This window comes from Sander lucioperca, chromosome 5, assembly GCF_008315115.2.
Source record: "Sander lucioperca isolate FBNREF2018 chromosome 5, SLUC_FBN_1.2, whole genome shotgun sequence".
In the NCBI taxonomy this organism is placed as follows: Eukaryota; Metazoa; Chordata; class Actinopteri; order Perciformes; family Percidae; genus Sander; species Sander lucioperca.
In genome coordinates this window covers 15,938,053-15,966,048 of record NC_050177.1, presented here as the reverse complement: position 1 = coordinate 15,966,048, position 27,996 = coordinate 15,938,053, and the positions used below count along the sequence as shown (strand labels likewise).

Genomic DNA, 27,996 nt, shown 5'->3' with positions numbered 1-27,996 from the left:
AGACCTGAGAAGAATCCTCAAGCTTCAAGGCCCCCGCATCGCTGAGAGCAATTAGAGCAATCTCCCGCCTTGAGAAGTGCGGGCGGGCCTCAGTCAGACGATGGTAATTGCAGTTTTTCATACACAAGGCCCGCTCCCTTTTGTGATGCTGCGACAACCGTCGCAGGTTCAGCCAACCCAAACTTTTGTGTAATTAATTTGAATCAGCAATTTGCATAATTGAATATTTACACATTGTAATGCATTCTCCACCTTTTGCAACTGACATCGGCTTGTGTTTGCAGACTTATACTTGTCAGGCCGTTGTTTCGTATGTGTACGGCAGCAAACATTTGTACATGACAGGAGTTTGAATGTGACCCTGAGCCACGTTTGAACAAAACTTGAAAGTCACAAGTTTCACAAGAAATGAATGTGTGACTACGCACAACAATGAGCATGATCCGTTTCTGTATAGTAAAGGCAATGAGTCTGTGTTACCTTATTTGACAGAAATCTATACATTTGCCTGTTTTTTTCTGACAATTTGTTGAACAAAATTGTGAAATTAAGCTAAAAAATAACAAAACTGCTAAAAAAATAAATAATATTAATATTTAAATACTACCCAGTCAACTACTAAAACCACTGGTTGCCACTAGTTGAATATTAGTTATTTTTTTTAATTTTTTTTTATAAATAACAGCAGAAAACATTAATGCTGCTCTATCCTGTTGACAATCTCGCCACCTGTCTGATGATGGCTGCCCTCCAATGACTGAAATGGATTGAAAACGATTACATTGTTGTAACTCTAACCTGACGCGCAGGATGGTTTGTTAACACAGAACCATCTGAGAAGCCGTCATTGGAAATAGGCAGGCACTTTCAAAAAAACACCTGGGAGGTGATTGGATGAACCATCACGTCCGCCATTGTTGTTTTGAACGAACAGTCGCGGCTGTCACACACACCTAAACCACGCCCGTAGCTGCCAGTAGCTCCTCACTGGACTCTGATTGGTTCGGTAAGCTGGTAGTTCAGATATGAACACATTAGGTTGGAGCCTAGTCTCTCTTTGCCAGACCTTCTTCCACAGCGCTGCGGAGGAAGGTCTGGCTAGTCCACACAGCGTTGGATGGGAGAAAAACGTGCTCTGGTTTATTGGCATTTCTTTTAACCAATCACAATCGTCTTGGGCGGTGTGGGACGGAGCCAAGGTGGCTTGGGAAGGAACTTGTTTTGGTGGAACATGTGTACGTTCAAAAGTAGTTTTAGTCCTGCAACAAAACTCAGATTGGACAGATAGTCTATCTAGCTGTCTGGATTTACCCTGCAGAGATCTGAGGAGCAGTTAACCATAGTCCTCAGAAATCCACCGGAGGTTAGAACGCCAACACAAAGAAAGAGGAAGGTGACGGACATCCGGTCGAAAATGAGGGACATCTGGTGGAATTTCCAGAGGCAAAGGAGCGATTCCGGAAATAAAACGTAATCAATATAGACTAGGTTGGAGCCTAACAATATCGATTCTCACGTGATCTCATGATATTACGAGAATCCAGCTGCCATGCAAGGTAACACCCACCCCACAACTTTGCAAAACATTGTGACAATTAAAAATGAGTAGTTGTGAAACCCTCGACTGGACACAGATCACTGTACATCTGCTTCAGTGAATCATAGCCAAACATTATTATCAATGGGTGCAGGAGCCCATGTATGGATCCCTTCAGCTACCTGCAAACATCTGCAGTGAGCCAGCTTGGAAAAGAGCCAAGACAAGCAGCAGAGCAGTGCCTCACACACTCTGAGTGGTGCCACACACCTGCTATCAAACCCAGGATAGTGAAGCTTTAGTGACTGGTTGGCTGTCTGTCTGTCTGACTGGTGTCTGATTGGTTGGCTGTCCGGCCAGCTGGGCAAACCTGAGAATGTGGTTTATTCCCTCAGCTGCCATCCAAGAGCCTGCTGTTTGTTGTTCTACCTAACACTCACTGTAATTAGGCAGATCCAGCGCTGCCAGTAGCAGACTTGCACACGCACAGGCACGCGCACCTGCATGCTTGTCAGATTTCCTCATCTGGTTGATTGGGACTACAGGACGACAGTTTTCATTAACAGTAGAAGAAGAAACGAGACAGGTGTGCAGAAGGGTCACAGATTGTCTCAAAAGCACTTGGAGATTGTTTAGCAACCAACATATGATTAAAGCTTTAAAAGCATGCCTTTTGCTCAACGAAACATCGTCACTAAATATCCCTGTTTATGGCACACACCACCTGGCACTGATTGATGTTGACAGCACTGCTCTGCATGCAGCTGACTTCAAAGCGCGGGAACAAAAAACAGGAGAGAGTGCGGTGTCCCCGAATGGTGAGGAACGCCACCGATTTCACAGCGCTAATAGATTCCCTGTGCATTGAGTTTGAATAAGTAAAGCAGGGAAAAAAGGGACAAAATCTAATCCTGTTTTATAAGCACTATTCATAAATGTGCAAACACTGCACAGACAGAGCAAGGACTCCAAAATCCCTTCTTTTCACCTCTACCCGGCTATGTGATTAAATTCATTAAAATCTTAAAGTAATTGCGGCTCATCTGTGGCAGAGTAAATATTCAATTAATAGTGCCTTTTTCATAACTGTGATTCCTTCAGTCCATGGCGCCTAGCCTTGCACGTCTCCCCGTCATTATTTAAAATTTATCTTTGGAGGTCAATTAAATTCCCTTTAACTATTCATTAGCCACAATACAGAGCTGCACAAAAATCTATTAAAGGAGGAATTAATCTTCCCTATGTAGTGTGTGTGTTGTAAAGAGGGGGTTGGGGAGGGTGCATCTTTCTCTTTGCTTCCCTCTCTGGGCAGAAAGTGGGTTTAAGCTCTCCCTGTGTCGAAGGTGGCGAGCTGAGCCGTGGCGAACCGCAGCATGAGCTCTTTACCGCTCTCTGTGGCGTGTTTGGCCAAGGCTGACTGGCTGCCAAACAGCTAGAGACAGAGCGCGGATGAATCAGCACTGACAAGGTGAAGCCAGCCTCGTGTTCACCGGCTGACAGCTCAGGTGCTCAGAGAGATGGAGACACAACAGATTACATTTAGGCCACTGCAGAGAGAGAGAGAGAGATAAAGAAAGAGAGAAGGAGGAGAGCGTCCAAATAGCTTTTGGACTCTGGAAACTTTTCTCCCAGATAACTACAAACTTGGACTCAAATTTGTGTGGGTGTTAATGGGTACTGTCAATGTAGAGCTGCTTGGCAATATGGAAGAAAATATTTTTATACCAAATACATCAATGTCAATATTGCGGCGATATTGTAGGGTTGACCTTGGTCCTTTCACAAAATATGAACACAATGAGCGTTTTGATAAATGATCACCAATAATGTGGATACAATGACGAAGTGGGTAAAGGCAAATAATAGAACAGCTAGAGAAGTCTGGTAAATCAGTCTAGGGATTGACCGATACTGTGTTTTATGGCCGATACCGATATTGACTATTAGTAGTTAATGGAACCGATATAAGATATTTGGAACCGATATGCATTTACAGTGAAAATAAAAATCTATAAGTCAAAAATTAAGATTTTGGAATGTTACAAACTCCAACACAAAACTTTGTTTAAATGCTTTAAGCAATTATTTAATAAATTACAAACAATCAACATAACTGCCAGTAAAAGATAGTGAGATAGTGTTTTGGGCGGGACATTAAGTCAGACTCAGTGGTGAGTGAAACCGAACCAATTGTTTTTGGTTGTTTTGTTCATTTATTGTGGATATTTAAAATGTCTTCCAGTTCCAGTGTTAAATATTCTTTAGAAATAAAAGTTTATTGATCTTTGAAAAGGTGTACCTGCATTATTATGCCATCATCATTATATTAGATGAAAATGGTCTCAGAATGACAATATTATCGTTTATCGCAATAGTCTCTGGGACAATTTATCGTCCAACAAAATTTGTTATTGTGACAGGCCTACTCATTGGAGACCTTTTTGTATGGTTTATATGGGTCATTTTGGAAGGCAAGGACAAACAACGTTGTATATACCTCAACAACAAAGACACTTAGGCAACATCTACACCACTAATTTTTCTTTTTTTTATTACACAAAATCGATCTCTGTCCATATCAACACGTCTGACAATACATATCACATGACCACACACTGGGCATGTGCGTGCGGGTGTAAACAGGAAGCAGATTTTCTGAAGTTACTCTGCGGTTGAAAATTATGGATGTAAGTTGAAAATACAGAAAATACTTTAGAGAAAGACAACAACGGTGAAAAGTAAGAGCAGAGATTTATTAGCTTGGAACGATGATAGACGTAGCAAAAGATATTCATATTCAAACCAAAATGCAGTAGTGTAAATGTAGCCTCTGTAACGTTTATTCATGTCATGCTAATAAAATAGCTGCAGTTTCCCCAACATAATTACGTTTTTCTTGATTCAATCTGTATTGGCAGCTAGCTGACCAGTTATGCCGCGTTCTATTTACCTTGGAACTTGGAAGCCGGAGCTGGGAATGACGTCATACCCGAGTTGAATGCGTTCCATTTAAAAGTTGGATTTTCATTGTTTTCATTAGCTCTAGCCCGGTTAGCTGTTGTTAGCAATACCAGTTGATAACAATGCATTACGCCGTTTTTTGTGCATGCAAACAGCGTAGCAACATGTCCACAGATGGAAGTTGAACATGCCTGTGTGAACGACTGATTTAGTGACACAAATAAGACAGAAGTGCTTATAACTTTATGTTACTGCAGCTTTCACAACTGTTGATACAGGGGCAGCCATGTTGGATTTTGAACTCGGGCTACTGCGAGGTTGTCCGAGTTCCGAGCTCGTAAATCTGAGGTCAGGTTCCGACTTTGACCTCAGAAAATCCGAGTTCCGAGGTAAATAGAATGCGGCATTAGCTAGTGAGAGAGTAAGCTAACATTAGTGGCTAACGTTAGCAGCTAGCTAGCTAGCTACTCAATGAGGCTGAGAGACGGGTGTGGGTGGGGATTGCAGGGGGACTCTCTGCGACGGCGATGATGTTCGATTGCTGTTGTCAGCAGCATGAGAACATCTCCCAGCTGCTAGATCGCCCCCTTTACTTTTCTATAATCTTAACTATTCGTTTTGTTGCTTAACCCACCTTTTGTCGAGTTAATTTAGCTAGCTAACTGTAAAGATAGCTAAACGCGAAGGGGGAAGAAATTCGGCAGGAGATTTACGGTACAAACACCGGTAGCTAACATTATGGATGGCCGATGTTGTGAATAGGATGCCTGGGTCTGCTATTCTCTGTTTCCTGGCGCTTCATTAAACTGCCATTAGCGTCGTAAGCACACGGCACCGGCTGGGGCTAACGGTAACTAGCTATTGCTACATGTCCCGGCTGTATTGTCAGCTATCATCCCGAATGAAGTCTCTTTGTGCCGGGGGAGTGAGGCAGGCAGAGCGGGGTGTGCTAGCTGGCTAAATTAGCATTAGATTAATCGTCTATCTATACAGCTAACGTTAACGTTACTAGTGAACTTATTCGTGAGTTAGCGCAGTGCTGCTTTTATCCATGGTCAAAACAATCATACTAATTGTAACCCTATAATGTTATCCACCAAGCATTAGCTAGCATTACTGTTAGCTACTTGTCAACCAGCACATACATTGTAGTAACATTAAGATGGATTAATATTGATATGTATCAATAAATAAGGTTTCTGCTGTATTACTTTGTTGCAAAGTGGCATGTAATTAATCACAAAATGATGCCTTTTGGCAGAAAAAGCAGTGTTACAAGTATGTTTTTCTGTGACATTGTATGATTTACAATTACTCTCGAACGTAGCATCTGGGTGCCGTGTTTTGACGGAAGTTATGAGTAACTAGATGGTGAAAGGTTATATGACGCCACTGACGGGTGACTAAATGAAACGTGACGTGTCTGAAAATAAAATAACAGCTTTCTCTGGGTTTGGCATTTGGTGGAAAAATTTGGGATAGTTTAACTACACAACTCAAAACAATATATAACATAGGTATGGTCGTTTTTAGACATTTAAATGTGTGTGTTCTCCTTAATCAAAGTCACTCACTTTGCTGGCTCAACCAGCTATCTCACTGGTTCTCAAACTGTGGTACAAGAACCAATGGTGATACGCGAGCTACCTCTAGTGGTACGTGGATGGAATCTCTGATATATATATATATATATATATTTTTTTTTTTTTTTTAAATGAAAATTTTTTCAAAATTTACAAAAACAATACTATAGAAATACTACATTTCCAATAATACCTAAATGATGATCAGTTAAAAGATGTTTAAAATGAGTGTTTAAGTGTTATATTTTTTGTTTGGATATCAGCCTGCTACATAGTTACGTTCATAAACGGAGCGCACATACATCTATAATTAGTTACAAGCTGTGATGGCAAGCTAGTAAGCCAAGGTAAAATGAATGGTTCAAAAACACTGCAATTGTGGCTCCAAACAGGAACTAAGAGAAGTGCGGATGAGGAGGTGAATATTTTGAGCAGCCCTGTTGAAACTATAGTGAACGAGCACAAGTGCTAGTCGATATTTAAGCAGTGGATGAGAGTTAGGGTTAGTTGCTAATTAAGTAGTGGACGAGGGTTAGGGTTAGTCGCTAATTAAGTAGTGGACGAGGGTTAGGCTTAGGGTTAATCGCTACTTAAGTAGTGGACGAGGGTTAGGGTTAGTCGCTAATTAAGCAGCGGCGGCGAAGTCTCCACAGCACCTGCAAGCAACAAATGATGCAAAACAATAAGGAGATTTAACCTGAGTTACCTCAAATTTAGATTAAGTTGGAGCTGAGACCTATACTACGAAGCAAGCGTTAACGAGGTAACTTCAGGTTCAACCCAGGGTTTTCTGTATCACGACGGTGGATCACTTGTTACCGGGTTAAATCGCCGTGGTAACTTATGCTGAACACCTAACCTGGTCGGGAGCAGGTTATGTTGGAGATTAGAGATCAACCGGTGTAAAAGCACCGCCTACTGACCAATCAATACTCAATTGATAACGGCGTCATCATTCTTAGAAGATCAGGTGGAGCTCGGTGCGTGGAGAGAGAGAGGTGCGCTCATAAAAGTTAAAACATTTAGAGACCAACAACCCCATTAACATTCCGTGATGGGTATTTATGAAAGATGTAGATTTTCTGCGGAGGGAATTACGTATATGGTATTTGTCGGCTTGTTGAGCCTGTGTTGCCAATGCGCACATTGGTTTGAATTATGATTTTAAATATTTTATTTGCTCTCACGATCACTTACCACTGCCAGGGTTGCAACTGAAATAATAGGCTAAAGCAACGGCAGTTTATGGAAAACACAAGCGTAATTATGGTCGGATTTTGGTCCTGACTGATGGGGAAGTGATATTGATAAGATTAAGTGTTGTGATTTACGTATAACAGTGCTGGCTTTTTTTCCAGCTTTCCTTCCTGTTTTAGGAAGCAGCGACTGTATTGCGTTTTACCTGTAAAACCGTGCTTGTGTTCTTCATATTTATGTAGAATTATAGTTTGGTCTTCTTATATAAACTATGCAGCTCTGGTAGATGTTTGTGATTGGTTGTGCTGTGCAAACACCGCCTCTTTTATGTGAATGTGCGCTGGATTGGGAAACCCTGGGCTGATTGAACTAGTTGATAACCACCGTCGTGACACAGGTTATACGTTAGGTTATTGTTAGGTTAGGTGAAGCCGGGTAAAAAAATCCAGGGCATGTTGATCTTAATTCGTAGTACAGGCCTCAGGACAGAGTAAGTACAGCGTGGCTGTCAACAATAAATAATGTTTTTAAGAATTAACCTGCCTCCTGCGTGAACTGTCCGTAGCTGAACAGGGTAGGCCTACGCTACTCTATCTTAACGTGGGCCATAATGATGGTACTTAGAGAGCCTAATATTTTCTGAAGTGGTACGTGGTGTAAAAAGTTTGAGAAACACTGTTCTATCTCAAACCCCATCTGAATGCATTTACCATCATCACACAACCCTTTTGCTATGTAGGGAGCACAATGATTGCTACAGTCTCACAACTGCAAGAAGTCACTTTCAAAGAAAACCTCAACATAGGTTGTTTCAGGTGTTTAGCAAACGACCCAATGCTGTAGTGAGGACAGTCTCAAGGTGGTGTATGTCTTACTGATTCGTCCAGAAGCACTGTTCTGTCCCTTAATGTTTGAGATGCCCAAATAACACAGTGACCTGTCTCTACTTCTCTCTCTAGTTGCCTCTGATTCATCCTAATAGCAATACAATTGTGCCATTGTGAGTGATGTCCTGACTCCGGACTCACTGCAGGGTAGCTGCTCTCAAAGTGGAGTCCTTGAGAGAGCAGCAGGGGAGCCTCGCACAAAGACAAATTGTTAAATCTAATTTCTATTCCAAGTAGAAATTATTCCAACAGGAAAATGTATGAGTGACTATTCTTATCACAGGTATTCTTACTAATTATATTATATTCTCTGAGTTTATACAGAATGAAATTCAATTCTAAATGATTTAAAAGCCAAGGACCAGAATCTGATCAGTCCGAAACTGGGGTCCAATGACATAATATGGGGATTTGTGGATCTGTTAGTTGATCTTGTGTAGCAGTGTACCATAGGTGGTAAACTGCAATGCGTCATATGTGCTCTATCGTTGCTCAAGGCTAACCCTGTACTAATTGCTGGCATTGAAACATAAACTAGTCATAACATTAATCTCGCCATGCAACTGTGCACTTTTGAAAGCAGCCCATCTGTGAAGGCTTCCCAATTAGCTGCTGTCATATGGCACAGGATGGAACAGCATTCTGATACACACGCTGGCCTTGTTACACCACTGTACAGGAGGAAATAATAAACAATATGCTTGACTAATCCACTGTTGGGCTGCAGGGTTTCATCTGTAAACCCCTTAAGATAAAGTCAAGGCTTTTCCTTGAACCAGAACACAACCATTGTGCATCACTGAATAGGTGAATTGTTTTCTATTTTATCTCCAGCTGTGTTCGCTGGACAAATAGCTCACATTGTCTGCCAAAACAAACAGTGGTCGGGAGGCATCGATCAGGGATCCACACCCTATCAAACTACAACAGCACCGAAACAATGCCAACACAAAAGCGGCAAGCATGAGAGTAGTGTAGTGCAACATCTAAAAGATGCAACAATGCCCCAGCATCCATCAAGCCAACAGAGAATAGTGTGCGTGTGTGTTGCATTTGTGTGTCTTACCTTGCGTCCACCTGTGTTCAGCTTTATGGGCGTGAGGAAGGGGTCAAAGATCATGTGGCTGGTCTCGATGTTAACTGGCGACTGCCTCTTCCCCACCGAGCACAGGTTCCAGGCCGAGTTCACCAGCCCCCAGAACGACGGCACTGCAACACAAAAGACAGAGCGGCTGTTCAAAGGGCTGAGCATCTGCAGCGGCGAGATAGGGGCGCATTCCGCCGAGGTCACCAAATGCGACGGGCAGAGTTTGTGCTTCAGCATTTCTTTCATTCAAAACCTGCCAGACCCACAGCGGGAGAAATGTAATTAGCACGGTTTTATCTGATGTGGGCTTTGGAAATACTTTGGGATTGAACCTGCAGATTGCTCCTAAATTCTGTTTATTTTAATGTTTGAAATCTTTTTTCTAATTCTAAAGTGTACAAGATTTTCTGACAGGATCTTATTCTTGATGTGTATTATCGTTGTTATCCATTTTTTTGTGTGTGTGATTAAGGTATTTATTGTTTTGAAACTTGGAATAGAACTGGAACAAAGGTCAGCAGAATATGTTCCTACATTTATTGTGTCATACCATGGTTCAAACCATGGTTTCTGGATGAAGAGTTGTTTGGTCTCTAGAATGTCAGAAAACGGTGAAAAATGTGGATCAGTGTTTCCCAAAGCCCAAGATGACGTCCTCAATGTCTTGTTTTGTCCTCAACTCAAAGATATTCAGTTTACTGTTCGAGAGGAGAGCACTTTGAATTGCCTTGTTGCTGAAATGTGCTATAGAAATAAAGTTGCCTTGCCTTACAACCTCAGCCTGTCAGTCAGTCAACAAGGCATCGAGAACACTGTTGGGTCTACAATCTCCAGCCTATCAGTCATTCAACAGGGCATAGGGAAGTGTAACCGCACCGCGACTACTTTCACCTCGCCATTATATTATTATATACAAGTCTAACCACACTTGCAACCGCTTTACCGGCATTGCCGGGACTCACTGTGACTTAACGTTAAACAAACTGCCCAGGCAATGTAATTTCCTTCCGTTCGCACCTCTGCGTGCGTGCATGTGTGTATCAGAGCTGAGCCGCACTCTATGTCAACATGCAGAGAGGACAGATAAGCTTGCGCTTACAGGTACCAAAATTTGGCACCGTTTGATTTAAAGTGAATCGGTCCTCGTTAGTACCGACGTAATTCGGTCGTTACATAAAAACAGGTATCAGATTCGGTACCCAACCCTGAAGGCGAATGATGTGCCAAATAGTAATTATATAAGTGATTATTGGTCGGACTATATATTTGTATTATTGTTTCAATTGGTAGTTGTTGGCACTTGACCCTATACACGTTCATAACAACAAATATGATAAGGGGGGATGAAGTTAGAAGAATTTTTTTATGATAATAGAGGGGCATGGTTTACTTCATAAGCTGTGTACCTTGTGCTATTACATTATCTGGGTCACATGACCAATATGATATAACCAAAAGATGTTTCCTGGGATTCATTCAAAACTTTAATTTGTTTAAAAAAGTAACATCAATATTATTTTTTTTAATTATTTGACTGAAAGAGACAATTATATTGTTAATTGCAATTATTTCTGGGACAATTAATTGTACAGCAAAATTTGGAATTGTTACAGCTCTACTCCCCAACCCCATTCATTTATTCAGCCATTCTCTCATCCTGGCCCAACGACAGCAGTTCATTCTCACACTCTGTACACACGACTATTAAAGCAAAGACATTTAGACAGACTTTAAAACTCGCAGCACATTCAAACATTCCTATCGCAGAAGGACCCAGAGTGTTTTTAACATAAGACATGTTCTTCATCAATACAGCCTCCCAGATACATGTAGTATATGGGTGTCGGAGACGTTTGTACCTTAACATTAGTGAGGTAAGAAGTGTCTAGATCCTTAAGTATCACTTGTTGAATTAAAAGTAGAAATACCACAGTGTAAAAAACAACTCCATCACAATTTAAAGTCATGCATTCAAAATTGTACTTAAGTAAAAATAACTTAATCGTGTCGAAAGTTAAAGTAGTCATTATGGGGAATTGTAGCTGCTTTACACATGTACACTGTTTTGTTTAGAAAATATGAATTTGAAAATCCTTTTTTACGGGAGGACAAGAGGGAATAAAAGATATATAGAAAGGAGAAGAATAGCACACACCACATCTTATGAAATGATGAAATCAAGAAAAAGCCAAAGAAAATCAGTGAGCTTTTTAAAGAAGTGCAATGACTTGATTTGTGACACTGGAGGAAAGAGTTCAATATCTGCCTCTGAAATGAATTGGAGAAGTAAGTACAACATAACTGTGCAGGTAAATTGATTTCAGTTCCCATTTAAAGGGATTCCTAGCATCGCCCTAAAAAAACAAAGAAATATAAATTTTAGGTGGCAGTGTTGTTTCAGGGTACTCGTGTTTCTGTTGTGTCCTGTACATTGAAATTAGCTTGAAAATCCCTCACTTTAAATTGCATTAATATTCAGCACTCTGCACTAATTCATCTCATAATCCACTGAGTCAGCTAATTTGGTATAATTAGGCAGTTGGATGCAACGATGGGTAATTGGCCTTGGCAAAAGGTTTCGGCTCGGATTTACATTCATTGGCTACAAGTTCACAGTGACAGTGTGTTATCCCAGTGGCACGATGGCAGGCACAACATCTTGTGTTGTTTGGTTGTCGTCCGATCGTAATCACAGGCTTTGCTTCAAGGTCAGCCTGCCTCCTGGGACCTTCCTCCACAGCGCTGCGGAGGAGGGTCTGGCTAGTCCACACAGCATTCCTGGATGGGAGAAAAACGTGCTCTGGTTTGTTGGCATTTCTTTAAAGCAATCACAATCGTCTTGGGCGGTGCTAAGCGCTGGACAAAGCCACGGAGCCTCTGCAAAATAGCCTCTGGAAGGAACTTGTTTTGGTGGAACATGTGTACGTTCAAAAGTAGTTTTAGTCGTGCAACAGAAAACTCAGATTGGACAGATAGTCAAGCTGTCTGGATTCACCCTGCAGAGATCTGAGGAGCAGTTAACCATAGTCCTCAGAAATCCACCGGAGTTTAGAATGCCAACACAAAGAAAGAGGAAGGTGACGGACATCCGGCTGAAAAGAGTGTCATCCGGCGGAATTTCCAGCGTCAACGGAGCAATCCCGGAAGTGGAACGTCGTGGATATAGACTATAACCAAGATAGTGGCACACACAACACATTAACAATTAGCTACATTAAGCTAACATTCTGTTCTTTGTATGTCCGTCCACTGAATGTCAAATGTTAAATGACGAATTGTGACAAAAAGAACACAACTTCCTTATATGTCAAATAAGTCATTTTATTATGAACATTATAGGCTCCCATGCGGCCATATCATCCATCTTGAAGATACAGTAGCATGGATTGCTAGTCTCATACTACAGCTGGCAATAACAAGGTGGGAATCCCAAAGCTAAGTTGGCAAAACTAATCTGCAGTGACTTTTAGCAATTTGGTCAAACCCTCCCTCTGAATAGAGGACGTATTACAGACGTGAGAGCAGTGGAATCAGCTTATAATCAGCTAACACATGTACTATGAGACTGAGAGGACAGCAGGGCACAGTGAGAGAATGTCAGCGCTGTGGGTGTGATAGCCATCTCAGCCAGTCATTTTCTTATGTAAGACTTGGCCACCGGGACCAAGAATTCATTTCCTTCAGCAGGGTGGGAAGCAAATGCTTATCACACTACTCCAGCAAGAGGCAGTTTTTTTTTTTTTTTTTTTTTTTTTTTTTTTTTTCCTACAATATCTGCTGGAGCCTAAAGCAGCATTATCCATTTAGGGACACAGTATTGCGCAGAGATGAGTCGCTTGAATTGTGCTCCACTGAGATTTACCAAGAAAAGCAGAGATAATTTGAAATTTGAAAATATGCAAAGTCGCAATGAAACAGGGGATAGCAGACACTACGGCGTGAATTCAAAAGCAAAAGACGCAGCAAGTCAAAAATAGGGGTGTGGATGGGGGGGAGGGGGGGTGGAACTGATACAGCATAGTATCGCAATATTTCCCGTGGCAATACTGTATCGATACACAGACGCCAAGTATGGATCTATTATTATGTATGTGTTGGTCAGTTTGTCTGATTGACAATTCCATTTTGCAGCAATAAAATTGAAGTGCGATGAACAAACAGAGAGATTGATCTTTTTAGATAAAACAGATGTTGAACCCATGGGCCCACCACCTGTGGGAAGAACTGCTGGGGGCGGGTGCGCTGCCACACGGGTGGCAGTGAAGGTCAGGGGCCTCGAAGGACCAGACCCGGGCGGCAGAGGCTGGCTCTGGGGACGTGGAACGTCACCTCTGTGGGGGAAGGAGCCGGAACTTGTGTGGGAGGTGGAGCGCTACCAATTAGATCTGGTGGGGCTTACCTCTACGCACAGTCTCGGTTCTGGAACCATACTCCTGGATAGGGGTTGGACTCTTTTCTTCTCCGGAGTTGCCCAGGGTGTGAGGCGCCGGGCGGGTGTGGGGATACTCACAAGCCCCCGGCTGAGCGCCGCTACGTTGGAATTTACCCCGGTGGATGAGAGGGTCGCCTCCCTACGCCAGCGGGTTGTGGGGGGGAAAACTCTGACTGTGCATATGCACCAAACAAGAGTTCGGAGTATTCGGCCTTCTTGGAGACCTTGAATGGAGTCCTGCATGGCGCTCCAGTGGGGGACTCCATAGTCCTGCTGGGGGACTTCAACGCGCATGTGGGCAATGATGGAGACACATGGAGAGGCGTGATTGGGAGGAACGGCCTCCCTGATCTAAACCAGAGTGGTTGTTTGTTGTTGGACTTCTGTGCTAGTCATGGATTGTCTATAACGAACACCTGTTCGAACATAGGGATGCTCATAAGTGTACTTAGTACCACAGCACCCTAGGCCAAAGGTCAATGATCGATTTTATAATCGTTTCATCTGATCTGAGGCCGTATGTTTTGGACACTCGGGTGTAGAGAGGGGCAGAGCTGTCAACTGATCACCATCTGGTGGTGAGTTGGGTCAGGGGGTGGGGGAAGACTCTGGACAGACCTGGTAAGCCCAAACGGGTAGTGCGGGTAAATTGGGAACATCTGGAGGAGGCTCCTGTCCGACAGACTTTCAACTCATACCTCCGGTGGAGCTTTTCGTGCATCCCTGTGGAGGCTGGGGGCATTGAATCCGAGTGGACGATGTTCAAAGTTTCCATTGCTGAAGCTGCAGCAAGGAGCTGTGGTTTTAGGGTCTTAGGTGCCTCAAGGGGCGGTAACCCACGAACACCGTGGTGGACACCGGTGGTCAGGGAAGCCGTCAGACTGAAGAAGGAGTCTTTCCAGGATATGTTATCCCGGAGGACACCAGAGGCAGTTGCAAGGTACCGAAGGGCCCGAAGAGCTGCAGCCTCTGCCCTGAAAGAGGCAAAGCAGTGGGTGTGGGAGAAGTTCGGAGAAGACATGGAGAAGGACTTTCGGTCGGCACCAAGGTGCTTCTGGAAAACCATCCAAGCTGTGTACAGTAGGGATGGGACGCTGTTGACCTCAACTGAGGAGGTAATAGGGCGGTGGAAGGAGCACTTTGAGGAACTCCTAAATCCAACTAATACGCCCTCTATGTCAGAGGCAGAGCTGGAGGATGATGGGGGATTGTCGTCAATTTCCCTGGTGGAAGTCGCTGAGGTAGTCAAACAACTCCACAGTGGCAAAGCCCCAGGGATTGATGAGATCCGTCCAGAAATGCCGAAAGCTCTGGGTGTGGAGGGGCTGTCTTGGTTGACACACCTCTTCAACATTGCGTGGAAGTTTGGGACAGTACCTAAGGAGTGGCAGACAGGGGTGGTGGTTCCCCTGTTCAAAAAGGGGGACCAGAGGGTGTGTGCCAATTACAGGGGTATCACACTTCTCAGCCTCCCTGGTAAAGTCTACTCCAAGGTGCTGGAAAGGAGGGTTCAGCTGATAGTTGAACCTCTGGTTGAAGAGGAACAATGCGGATTCAGTCCTGGTTGTGGAACAACGGACCAGCTCTTTACTCTTGCAAGGATCCTGGAGGGAGCCTTGGAGTATGCCCAACCAGTCTACATGTGTTTTGTGGATCTGGAAAAGGCGTATGACAGGGTCCCCCGGGAGATACTATGGGAAGTGCTGCGGGAGTATGGGGTGAGGGGGTCCCTTCTCAGGGCCATCCAATCTCTGTATGACCAAAGCGAGAGCTGTGTCCAGGTTCTCTGCAGTAAGTCGGACTCGTATTAGGTGAGGGTTGGCCCCCGCCAGGGCTGTGCTTTATCACCAATCCTGTTTGTAATATTCTCATCGCTGCTCTTTGCAGATGATGTGGTCCTGATGGCATCATCGGCCAGCGACCTTCAGCACTCACTGGATCGGTTCGCAGCTGAGTGTGAAGCGGCTGGGATGAGGATCAGCACCTCTAAAGCTGAGGCCATGGTTCTCACCAGGAAACAGATGGAGTGCCTACTCCAGGTAGGGAATGAGTCCTTACCCCAAGTGAAGGAGTTCAAGTACCTTGGGGTGTTGTTCGCGAGTGAGGGGACAATGGAACGGGAGATTGGTCGGAGAATTGACGCAGCGGGTGCGGTATTACATTCAATTTATCGCACTGTTGTGATGAAAAGAGAGCTGAGCCAGAAGGCAAAGCTCTCGATCTACCGGTCAATTTTTGTTCCTACCCTCACCTATGGTCATGAAGGCTGGGTCATAACCGAAAGAACGAGATCCAGGGTACAAGCGGCTGAAATGGGTTTCCTCAGGAGGGTGGCTGGTGTCTCCCTTAGAGACAGGGTGAGAAGCTCAGTCATCCGTGAGGAGCTCAGAGTAGAGCCGCTACTCCTTTGCGTCGAAAGGAGCCAGTTGAAGTGGTTTGGGCATCTGGTAAGGATGCCCCCTGGGCGCCTCCCTAGGGAGGTGTTCCAGGCATGTCCAGCTGGGAGGAGCCCTCGGGGAAGACCCAGGACTAGGTGGAGGGATTATATCTCCAACCTGGCCTGGGAACACCTCGGGATCCACCAGTCGGAGCTGGTTAATGTGGCTCGGGAGTCTTTCCTAGGTCTAAGTCTTTCCTCGCCGCAGTCGCACCAAATGCTTGCTCTGCAAGTTATAGAGTGTGGTCTACACCTAATCTGTAAAGTGTCCTGAGATAATGTCTGATGAAGCTCAGCGCAAATTCCTTTAGGAAGACTTCTATTAACTTTAATCACCGCTTCTCTTCCTAAAACTAATTAGCTGTTTAGAGGCGTTCACTTTTCAGTAACCCAACCAGAATTGGCCACGAAATTCATGATCCAATCACAGCATGACATCCTGCTTTAAATGTCTTTTCTCCATTGCTGTCAGCTGTCTTTTCAGGCAAACGTGCAACCCCCCTCTACCCCTTCCACCTCTGGTCATCGTCAACCACGGCACCCTGAGTCCCCTTCTGGCAGACAGCTCCTTCGTTCGGCCTTCAGGTTCCTTCTCCATCATCACCAGTGTCTAGGCTCCATCGGGGGGATATGTCTTGGCTTCTCTACCCCTTTAAAAATTATTTTATAACGATGGAGTCTAATCTCCAAAGACTCTGTACATTTCATATTATGCATATGTACAATAAATCTTTGCATATCTGCAACAAAGTCTCTCCTGATTGAATTATGGTCTGACACTATAAATACAAATTGAATTGAAGTGAAAAAAAAAATTGTTGACCTGCACCACACCAAAATAAAATAATAAATACTGTAGCTTTTATGAGATATGGCTCTAAACTTATCCTCAAGTACAATGTTGTGCATTATGCTGACTTGCACATCAGGAGGAAAGTTGCTGCTTTTATTCATATCAGCAGTGTGGCGGCAGCTTTGTCTGCTAGTCCAGCAGCAGCAGCGGCAGCAGCGCCATTGGAGTGTGAGTGAATCCATCCATTAAACCCGGGCCCCTTGTCGTAAATGTACACATAATTATTAGCCATTGTTAGATGCCTGAATGCAACTAGAGCAGCATGGGACATCACTCACAGCAGGCACAGGCACCTCTGTCAATAATCCACACACACCTCCTGTAGCTCGGATACTCCTAAATTTCACTTAGGTGGTTCGCGAGCGTTAGAGCCACTTCCATTTCTTATTGGCAAGCTGTAAAAGTGGACAGGGATATATGGTGTGGCCTTTTGCAGATGTCGGACAGAGTGGATGTGTAATGTGCAAGTGAAAAGGGCAACTGAGAGTGGGAGGCTTCTGTTTCATTGCCCGACGGAATATTGGTTGGGCTTATTTGGCACACAAAAAAGAACAGACGAGCAGCATTCACAGCAGCTGAGCAGCCAACTTAACACAATAATCACAATCGTCCCAGCTTTGGATAACAGTACATACTGTTGTTTAAGCACAGGATGATACAGTTAGTTACAGTTACAGTTAGAGGTCCATAACAGTGTGTTTGCAAGTGTTCTCTCCTGAACTCCACATAATGCATACTGTACATACGAGGTAAGCACTCGTCTATCAGGGTATATGTAATGTTATATCATGGTATATAATTATATTTTTGGCTAATTCAGTGAGTTAAATACCAGAAAAAAAATCAAGGTCCTTTCTTTCTAAATCATATTTATAGTCTCTTTTTGTATTGTATTTCTTTTGCATGTGGTCCTAATGTATTTTTATGTCTTTGAATTGCACTATTGTTGAAAGGTCCTATCATATTATCAACAAAATAGTATAGGAAGCCATGAAAGGAACCCCAGTGTTACAGGTTTAATTGGCTTTGAGCAGAGATATCCGGCTGTCAAATGGGTTTAAATTGCCTTTCTAATTTGATACATGTATTATAGTCTGTGTTATAACATCTGGATAAAAAAAAGTGATCAGGGTGTCCCTTCTTTGGACTGAGTGCTGTGACTTCCCATGCTTGTAACAGTCACTTTAACAAAGGCCTCCTGACCTTTTGGGAGCCTGGGACTGTGTCCTGCAGACCCATCCAATTATCCATCAATGTGTAAATGTATGTAAAGGATATGTAATATTTATTACATTGGCTAAGACATATATTCACAACCCTAAATAACAGCAAAATCACCCATCAAGTTTCCCCATCACTGACCGTCCCTCACACCAGAGCTGCATTTGGGTAAATAGTGAATGAGAGGAATGTGACACTGTTGTCCATTACAGTTGTAACATTATTTACTTTCATAGAACATTAATACCTTGGCTTACTGCAGCTACACTGTAAGAAGTTTAAGTTTAAATAACGAGTGAACTAGTTGCATGAATTATTTTGAGTTTTAACAACTCTTTCTGGATTGTGCTGCCAACATAGCGATAATAGTTGAGGGTACAACAGTAACTAATAAAACAACTAAAATCAAGTTTTCTTAACAACTATGCTAAGTCTTTACCACATATTACCAACTAATATCAACTGGCAGCTTGCAATTATAATAGTCAGAACAACGCAATGTTTCAAGTCCCTTGGACAAAAATATTTTTGGTAACACTTTACTTGAAGGTATCTACATAAGAGTGACATGACACTGTCATGAACACATGACACTGTCATGAGACAGTCCTGACACATGAACCCTAACCCTAACATTAACCCTAACCCTAACCATAACTTGTCATGACAAAAACTGAATGACACTAAAAGAAGCGTTATGTCTTATGACTTTATAATGTTTATGACACGTTCATGACAGTGTCATGTCACTCTTATGCAGATACCTTCAAGTAAAGTGTAACCATATTTTATTTTTGTCAGCACAACATGAAATAACATGTATTGCGGACAAAATAAAAAAAAAAAATTTTAACAGTGTATGAGCTCTGTCCTCTGCATGGCTGTGTGAGGCCATGTTTGCAGACTAATTATGCGGCTGCCTCGGCTGGGTCTGAGGTCCACGCTGGGTCGTCCCTGTGGGCTTATTAGAGTTCAGGGTTGCGGTTGAAGGTGGGATCCAAGGTCTGATGAGACGCTCACCCGGACAATTAAGCCCTACATTAATTACCTCCACCGCCGAGTATCTCACAGATGGACATGTAGTTATAAATCCAAAGCCTGGACAGACATACGTTCTCATTATGGAGAGCAGCTTGGAGAATGCTGGCATCAAAGTGCATTATATGGACTTATGCAGACACACCCAGAGGGGGATAAGGCTGCACCCAAACCAGGGAAATGAATATATACCACAGACTATACTACAACTACAAAAAAGTAAAAGGCAACTATTCCCAAATGACAGCTAATGACACACACACACACACACACACACACACAGACCAGTGTTGCTGGCTAGTATGCATTTCGTTAAACAGACCCAGGCGCAGAGATAGCCTTAATGAAATGTCTTTATTCTGTCAACTGGATATGGATGAAAAGTTAGAGTAATAGTCTTTGGGAAACAGGAGGGAACTGGAGAAATGCACACACACGCACACACACACAAAGACACAAGGCATTGCCGTCTTTCCTGCTCTCTCCCTCTTCCAAAGACCCAGATGTATCCTGTACATCAATTCCTTGGATGAGCCTCAAGAAAAAATATAAAAAGTGCCTTCCTTTTGTAACTGCTGACGCAACGCTGGGTTGCAAATTTTCCCGCAATGGCAGAGAGAGAGAGAGAGAGAGAGAGAGAGACACACACACACACACACACACACACACACACACACACACACACACACACACACAGAGAGCACTAAAGGAAACCTAACAGCTTGAGGATAAATGCTTACTTAAGCAGATATGGAAACCAACATCTTAATGATAATGAATGTCTAAGAGCAGCATTAAAGGAGCTGTCATATTCTGCTAGCTCTCAATTTGAGACAGTGCTCCAGCGCTGCAGGTTCCATCTTGTTTACTCACTAGGGGGCCATTTTAACAGACATTTTGGTGCGTCTGTGAACAGAAGGAGATATGCTTTGTATTAAAAGCTCCGGACAGGGACCAGGTGCAGCACATTTATGAAAAAGTTGGGAGATTGTAAAATTAAGAGGCTTCTGGGTAAAAGGAAAAAATAAAGCATAGGGGCTAGTATATAACATACATCTTTGCATAGATGTATATGCATGCAGTTTCTGACTTGTATGAAAGATGATTAGAAGGCATACTTTTCTAACACCAGTGCACAGAAACATTCAGAGGCCGAGGAGGACATGAAGAGAAAGCACACAACAGAAACTAAGTTGACTCACTCTCTAACTCCCAGAGCTGTCAGGAGCAACTGCACTATACTTGCGTGAGATAAATAGAGCTACTAAACAAGTGAAACATACGGTGGCCCTGAGAGCTCAACGCACAGAAAATTAGTCTTAGTGTCCTCTGGAAACAGTTTGTGTTGTGTGCTACGTGCAGGGTGTGATTTTCTACTTAACTGTTTTTATCCCCGGTGGGGACAAAATGTACGTATGTTGACACCACGTTGTACTATTTAAATTTGAGATTATTTTCCATTGAATACTGAAGTTAATATTTAAGTGTTTTGGCATGGCTGGCTGAGTGGCTCTATTATCCATGGTGGTATTGGAAGGGGGGGTTTAATTCTTGCATGTTTTTGTTGTTGTGTATGATCAAAAAACATCCCCCCCTCTGCTTTTTTCACAAATCGCACCCTGGATACGTCTAGCTAGTTTCTGTATGTGCTGTTCATGTGTTGTCAAATTGGGGAAGAAGTTTCTTCATTTGTTTTTGTTGTGTGTATTTGCATGTTTTTTCCTAATTTGCAGTGTGTTGAGCTCTCGTGGTCACCGTAGAAAGGGGCCGACAGAACAGAAGGCAGGACAGATAGTTCACTTACACACCTTACCAATTGCTGCATATATATATCTATGTATATATATATATATATATATATATATATATATATAGAGAGAGAGAGAGAGAGAGATAGATAGATAGATAGCTATATATATGTATGTATATATCTATATCTATATATCTCTATATCTCTATATCTATATATGCATACAGACACAAGCAATGCCTATGTTATTACTGTTTAACAGTCAGTCTCTGAGAAACAATATTCTTATGCTGAAAGCAGAGCTGTTTATAGAGACGAGCACACACTGCAGAGAGATCAGGACCTTGGACAGCTGCAGCTGCAGGAGTGGGAGAGATTGGCTGTGTCTGAAATGACTTCCTATAAAGTAAGCTACCTGGTGCACTGTGTCTACTTCCCACTGTTTCAGTTGGGTAAATCCATTTTAAATTGTGAAATGGATGCAATACTACTCTTTACCCTGACATTGTGATCTACAGGGCTGGGTACCCTGTAGATCACGATACCAATGTTCGATTCCAATACTGTGACTTTGATACCGGTACTTTTTTTCGATACCAATTTTATTAAAGAAAAAGGAATTACAACATTACGACACAAATCTTTTTCTGTATTTTTCAGTTCCTACTACGTGAGGCGTCTCTGTGTAACGTGGAGTTTTTCCTGTGTGTCTCTACGACGTGAAACGTTAGACAGCCAATCACAGACATTATTAGATCTTGGTAGAAGCTGCTGCTGCATGGTGATTGGCACACTGACGCTGATGCGATTTACTCCTTAGAAATTGAAATTGGCTGCTGGAGCTGCTACCCCCGCGACCCGATACCGGATAAGCGGACGAAGATGGATGGAAATTGAAATTGGGTATTGAATGACGAGGCATTTTTCGATACTCAATACTTTAGAGGCAATTCAGTCGGTGCCTAAAAAGTTTTGAATTCAGGACCTAACCCTAGTGAGCTAATACATGAACAATACAGGACATTAGCTTCTCTGAAGGATTTAAAAAAGAAAATAGTCACACCAACAGTTGGTGCTGCAGGTGAGGCACTATCTGGGGCCCGTTTCAGGAAGGAGTTTTAACAAACTCTGAGTCTAACCCTGAACTTTTGATTTAGTTGATTTACCCTGAGATGGGAAACTCTGATTTGAGTTGGTTCAGTCAACTCAGAGTAAGTTGACTGCGCGTGCACCACCACTATAAAAAGCCAGCATGAATGGGGCGATGATACTACAATTCACCATGGTAACAACCACAAACGGAAATACTCATGCGCACATACAGCGAGTTCGAACATATATTTCGTTAAAAAAGCAACACAGCGGCTGCTGCAAAAGAGAGAGAATTTGCGTTGGAAAAAATTGCTGCTAGAGTAAATGCATAAGTTCCAATATGGTGTATTAATATCATATTTAATCATAAGTATAATATTACTGGTGAAATGGTATTGAACCTACAATCTATTTCATTTAGGTGCAATCCTGCGGGCAAAAAATCCTAGGCCTACTAATCCCATTCTGAGGCTGCAGCACCATCATTAACAGAATTATAACCCATAATCTTTTATTTCAAAGGGTTTACCTCATTCACCTGCAATCCTGTGGAACTCCTTTTTAATGTCTCTTACTGGTTTGTGTCCAGGGAACACTACAAAAACGTTTAAAACATGTTTCAGAGCGAGTCACATTCTTCTGACGGCTCTGCATAGACGTGGCTTTACTAATATGATCCGCATCACCAGTGTTGTAAAGAAAACTGCCGTTTGCAAAAAAACTTAATGCGACACAAATAATCTGCTGGGATGTAAGAGCATGTCCACAATGGGTGACGTTAGTGATATGAGGACGGATAAGGTTATGTAGGCTACATAACTGATGGACTAGGAAGAAAAACGATACCGCTCAAATAGGTAGGCTAGTATCTGGAGATGAAAATGCATCTGTAGTCGGGGCCTCAATATCATCTCCCGACGTATGTTTAACACCCTGAGAAGTAATACAGCTTCTTCATCAACGGGATCGTCACAAAAGGAAATGCCATGTTCGAGCCAAAACAAAAACGTTTTAGTCTGCCTAACAGAGTTAATAAACCAACCCTGTTTTTTTTATTCATGCAGATAACAAAATGCGTCTGAATAAATGAATGAATGAGGAAATGAAAGAGCGCTGTGTCAGAGGGAGGAGACTGAGAGAAACTCGGGGTTTCTTGAAGAAAACCTGCTCCCGACCAGGTTAGGTTCACAGACTCAGTTACTATAGTAACTGACTCAGAGGTTAAGTTACCTCTCTTTCTGAAACGGGCTGGAGTTACCCCTCTCTCTCAGGTTTGATCGACCTCCCTTTCTGAAACGGACCCCAGAATTTTATCACCTGGTCCACAGTAGTCCCATTACCACGGTTCATCAACAGCTCCTTTTTATCAGATGTAGCATTAGCGCTAATGGGGCTAACACTGGCGCTGCTGACGATTGCTAGGACAAACCGTAAACCAGCAGGCTGCTGTTACAGGCAGGGTGCCGCGTGTACGTGAATGTCTTTCAAGAGGCACATGTATTGAGTGATGTTGAGTGAATGCACTAAACCGGGTGGGACAGAAGGAGGGGAGAAGGCCAGGACGGAATGCAAGTGGCTGTATTATTTTGAGGACTACAAAGTCCATTATTTTCTGGTTTCCATCCAAATGGAACACAAATTCTAAACCACATTTTTAAACAATAGGCTAAAGAAAATGTGTTTTTCCATCAACTACTGTATACTAGGAGTTGGTTCACCAACAACCTGTAAAACCTTTAGAGATTGTGTAACAGTTACATGGTGTTTTACTGGGTGGGGAAGTAATACAGCTTCTTCTCAACTTCATTCACAATGGTTTGACACAAATTTTGCCTTAACAAATATTACATGTTAATATTGTAAATATTGGCATGGTTTCAAAACAGTATCCTAACTTAACTTTAAGAAATTCATCGAAATTCATTCAACTCATCCATCAATTAGTCAAAATAATGCATAATTTCTGCTTTTTTTAACACAAGAATTAGGTATAATTTCATATAAATTAGGTTTATTGACAATGAAGTGTCAAACTAGTGTTATTAAGTTGCTGTTATTGGTGTTTATGCTGTTAAAAAAGAAGTGCCAATAACGTCGAAAAAAAGTGTCAAAAATGGCGAAAAACGTGTAAAAAAAAAATATCAATAAAAGAAACAAAAACATCCAAAAAATGTATCGGGGCGCCTGGGTAGCTCAACTGGTAAAGCGCGCGCCCATAGAGGTTTACTCCTCCACGCAGCAGCCGCGGGTTTGACTCCGCCCTGCGGCCCTTTGCTGCATGTCATTCCCCCCTCTCTCTCTCCTTTCATGTCTTCAACTATCCTATAGAAATAAAGGCCTAAAAAGATAGTATTGACCCGGAAGGACAACACACGGGTTAAAACATCAATTATCTGCATAATGCTGATTTCCTCTTCATTTTCTAGCTACAGTGCAAAGTAGCGCTGCTTGACCTCGGATATAAATGCCAGTCCAAAATTACCTTGTACCACTTTGGATTTGTTCCGGCCAAAGGCATCAAGGAATTGCATTTGTAACTCCTGAGCTTAGGAGGGGGAGTGTAGTGTTAGCACCTGAAGGCAGCAGCAGTCCAGTGTGTGTGTTCATGTGTCAAGTGTGTGCTCTCAGGGAAATGGTCAGTGACAGTGGGTCTTGTTTGTGCTTGTCCTGTGGTGCTGGGGTAATCCTGCTGGCCCAGCACAGCGCACAGGCCTCATTAGCACTGCCCAGTCAACGGAACAATAAACATGCCAGTCAAGCTAACTCCTCCTGTCATGTTGTTAATGGTGTGGGATATACAAGCTGGCGGCCGGCAGAAGTCCTCACTCTCCGGGGCGGATTAACAAATACAATGTCCCTGGAGGTGGGTCAGGGGGGTTGGGGGAGATCTGGAGAGTGATGGAGAAGGAGGATGTGGAGTACTAGAGGAGGGGGGGGTTCCTTCTGACTCAGGTGTTTTGTAAGCAGAGACATCATGGGGTATCAGGACTGGATGTGTTGCCTATAGGGTTGGTTACCGTTCACATTTTTTCCTGCTACCTGAAATTTGGTTCCGGCACCCAACGGTACCTGTTCTCAGTACTTTCACTTTGTAATGACAAAAAATAGTTTCAGTTGTAAACATAATTTCAAACCTATTTATCTTATTTACCGCACCATGATGACTTTCGGCTCGCCATTAATATTATACTGCAGCGAACGCCGTCTGCGTGGAGTTTTGAAAGTGTAACGACACTCCCAACCGCTTAAATGGCATTGCCGTCACTCACTGTGACTTGAACAAACTGCAGAGTCTACGTAGTTTCGCTCTCTGTCAACACGCAGGAAGGACAGATATGCTTGCCCTTACGCGTTCTCAGGCACCAAAATTTGGCACCGTTTGATTTAACGTAAATCTGTCGGTTCCCATAAAAGTACAGATTTCGGTACCCAACCCTAGTTGCCTTATATAGCGCTTTTCTAGTCTTAACGCCTACTCAAAGCGATTTTACATAGTACAGGAACCATTCACCTTTCATACACATTCATACACTGTGGCCGAGGCTGCCGTAAAACATGCCACCTGCTCATCAGATAAACATTCACACTCCGATGGCGCAGCATCGGGGGCAATCCAGGGTTCAGTGTTTTGCCCAAGAACACTTCAACATGTAGACTTGCAGGGCCAGGAATCAAACCACCAACCTTTTGATTGGCAGGCGACCACTTTAACACCTGAGCCACAGTCTCAACACATTTCCCAATGCGTGAAAGGAAGCATGTCCTCCACGGTGCGCCAAAATGTCTCAGTGGTGAGAAGAAGATCCTGGGTTTGAAGCCAAGCCCTTTGGCTGGAGCTTTTATGTGGTTTCCCCTGGGTGCTCCGGTCCCCTCCCGCAGACAGACGTATTAGGCATATTAGGTAAAAAAGTTACATTTGCTCGAGGGTGTAAATGTGTGTTAAGGGTTCAATATGCTTCAAATAAACTTGATTTAATAGGGAGGACACGTCCAACACAGTCTGTTCTCATGAACCATTCGTCCATATAGCTACAAAAAGTATGTATGTATTCCACATAATTATTAATGCCAGCACCACAGTAACTGCCGCTGTATAACAGCGCGAACATCCCCGGAGGGAGGATGTCGGGGAGGGGGATATTTGGGTCCTAAAACACAGGGCTTTCAAGCAGGGGAGCGGAGTTCATGTCCCGGAAGAAGTTAAGGAAAAAACACAAGATTTTCACCCAGGAAACAGGTGTTCATGTCCCAGGAGGACTACTTAAGGGGGCCGGTGTTTTAACCCAAACCACAAAGTTTGGTGCCTAAACTTAACTGTCGTCGCTACATGATGCTCACCTTTTATCAGCCAAACCTAACTGTAACAGTTCCTGTCACGACTGTCACTTTACGGTGCTCTGTACCCGGCTCACAGTCACCTTTTCTTGGCTAACTCTAACTGTTAAGACCGCTAAACGTACCGGTCTGGTCATCACTTCACCAGCCAACGGTGGCCGTAATTTCCTACGATATCAAATGAACCCGTTGATGAGAAGTGTTGTCTATGAGCACTGTTCACTGTCTTTATGCGTGACAGGAAGTAGGAGAGGAGAGCTGCTTCCATACCTCCACACACCTACCAATCGCTGCATAAAGTGGCCATGATTGTTGGACAGTCTGTTTGAAAAATTTGCAAAAATGACGAATGGCGAACCCCCTCCTGATTGCACCATCAGAAAGGGGGCTTTTAACTAACTATAAGAGCTCATCAAGATAGCTTTCAATCTTGTTATTCGCTAAGAAATGGACCTCCATTAACACAGCAAATATGATGGTTTCTTCAATTTAGGACTCCCGGTCTCAGCTCCATCCAAGGTGAACAATTCGGAGACAGTTTGCCATTGCTCCGTGGTGTGTCAACAAAGTCAAACTATACGTGAAAGCTCCATGCAGATTTACGTTGCTGTGAGGCAGTTCCATTAGAATTCATTGATTTGGGGTTTGAAATGTTACTGTTATAAATGCTGGTGTGACTGGGCCCAAACTCATGAATGTATTATTCAAACTGGATTACCTGGATGGTATTTCATCTTGTCCGTGTGAAAAAAATATAGTGTGGCGGTGCGGCAGGGGTGCCAAAACAGGGGGCTTCAGCAAAAAACACAGTGCCGCTGAACCTGGAGGCCACAGCGCTCTTTCGGCCGTCCTTCCATAAAATGGATGGACGGCCAAAGACAGGAAACCAACTTAACTTGAAGTTAAAATGAGTAAAATAAGTGACGCAACAGGCGGGAAATTGCACCAAAGTGCCAGAGTGTACCTAGATTTCACAGCGCTGTTCATCTTTTTGTGCCCTCTTCTGAACATTCACACAACAGTTGATTTGTGTGTTATTGTTGCTGATGTGTGCAACATGTTGATAGAAACAGCTCAATAGCACAAACCGACTGCACTGACAAAATAGCAATGCAACGAACCACAGCAGTCAGGCTTCTCACGCTACATTAGCAACTTGTCCTTATCTGAGTTTGAATACAGCTAAATAGTCTTATCCCTCACAGGCAGAGAGCCAGAGAAAGAGTGCCAGTCATTTGTGTTAATTACTGGCAGACCCCAGACCCCATTAGGAAACCCAGCCCCCGACTGATAGACACCTTGCGACTCGTGGCAAATGTACTTTTATCCTCAGGAGTTCTGCGTCACTTACCCAGCCCCTGTGGAGACTGAAGACAGGTACGAGCAGAAAAACAACTGCAGTCATAGTAATTACCTAAAAGGTAAAAGATGCACAAGCTCCTCCAATCTGTCCTGGGGATAATCTGCTTTTTGCAGATAGCCACGCTGTGAATTCATCGTGAATTAAAACAGGTGGACGTCTTGTGGGGAAAGTAACCGTACAGGAATGGACTAAATGTTTAATGGTTGTTATTTACAAAGGAGTT

General features: G+C 43.2%; 1 protein-coding gene across 2 annotated transcripts in view; it reads right to left on the bottom strand.

Annotated features, from left to right (window-relative positions):
* ca10a (carbonic anhydrase Xa) overlaps nt 1-27,996 on the bottom strand; it is a 307,001-nt gene that overhangs the window by 169,953 nt on the left and 109,052 nt on the right. For both annotated transcript variants that reach the window (XM_031323879.2, XM_031323880.2), the window contains one exon: nt 9,232-9,374. In XM_031323879.2, the coding sequence (XP_031179739.1) occupies nt 9,232-9,374 (143 nt within the window). The remainder of the gene's footprint in view (nt 1-9,231; nt 9,375-27,996) is intronic.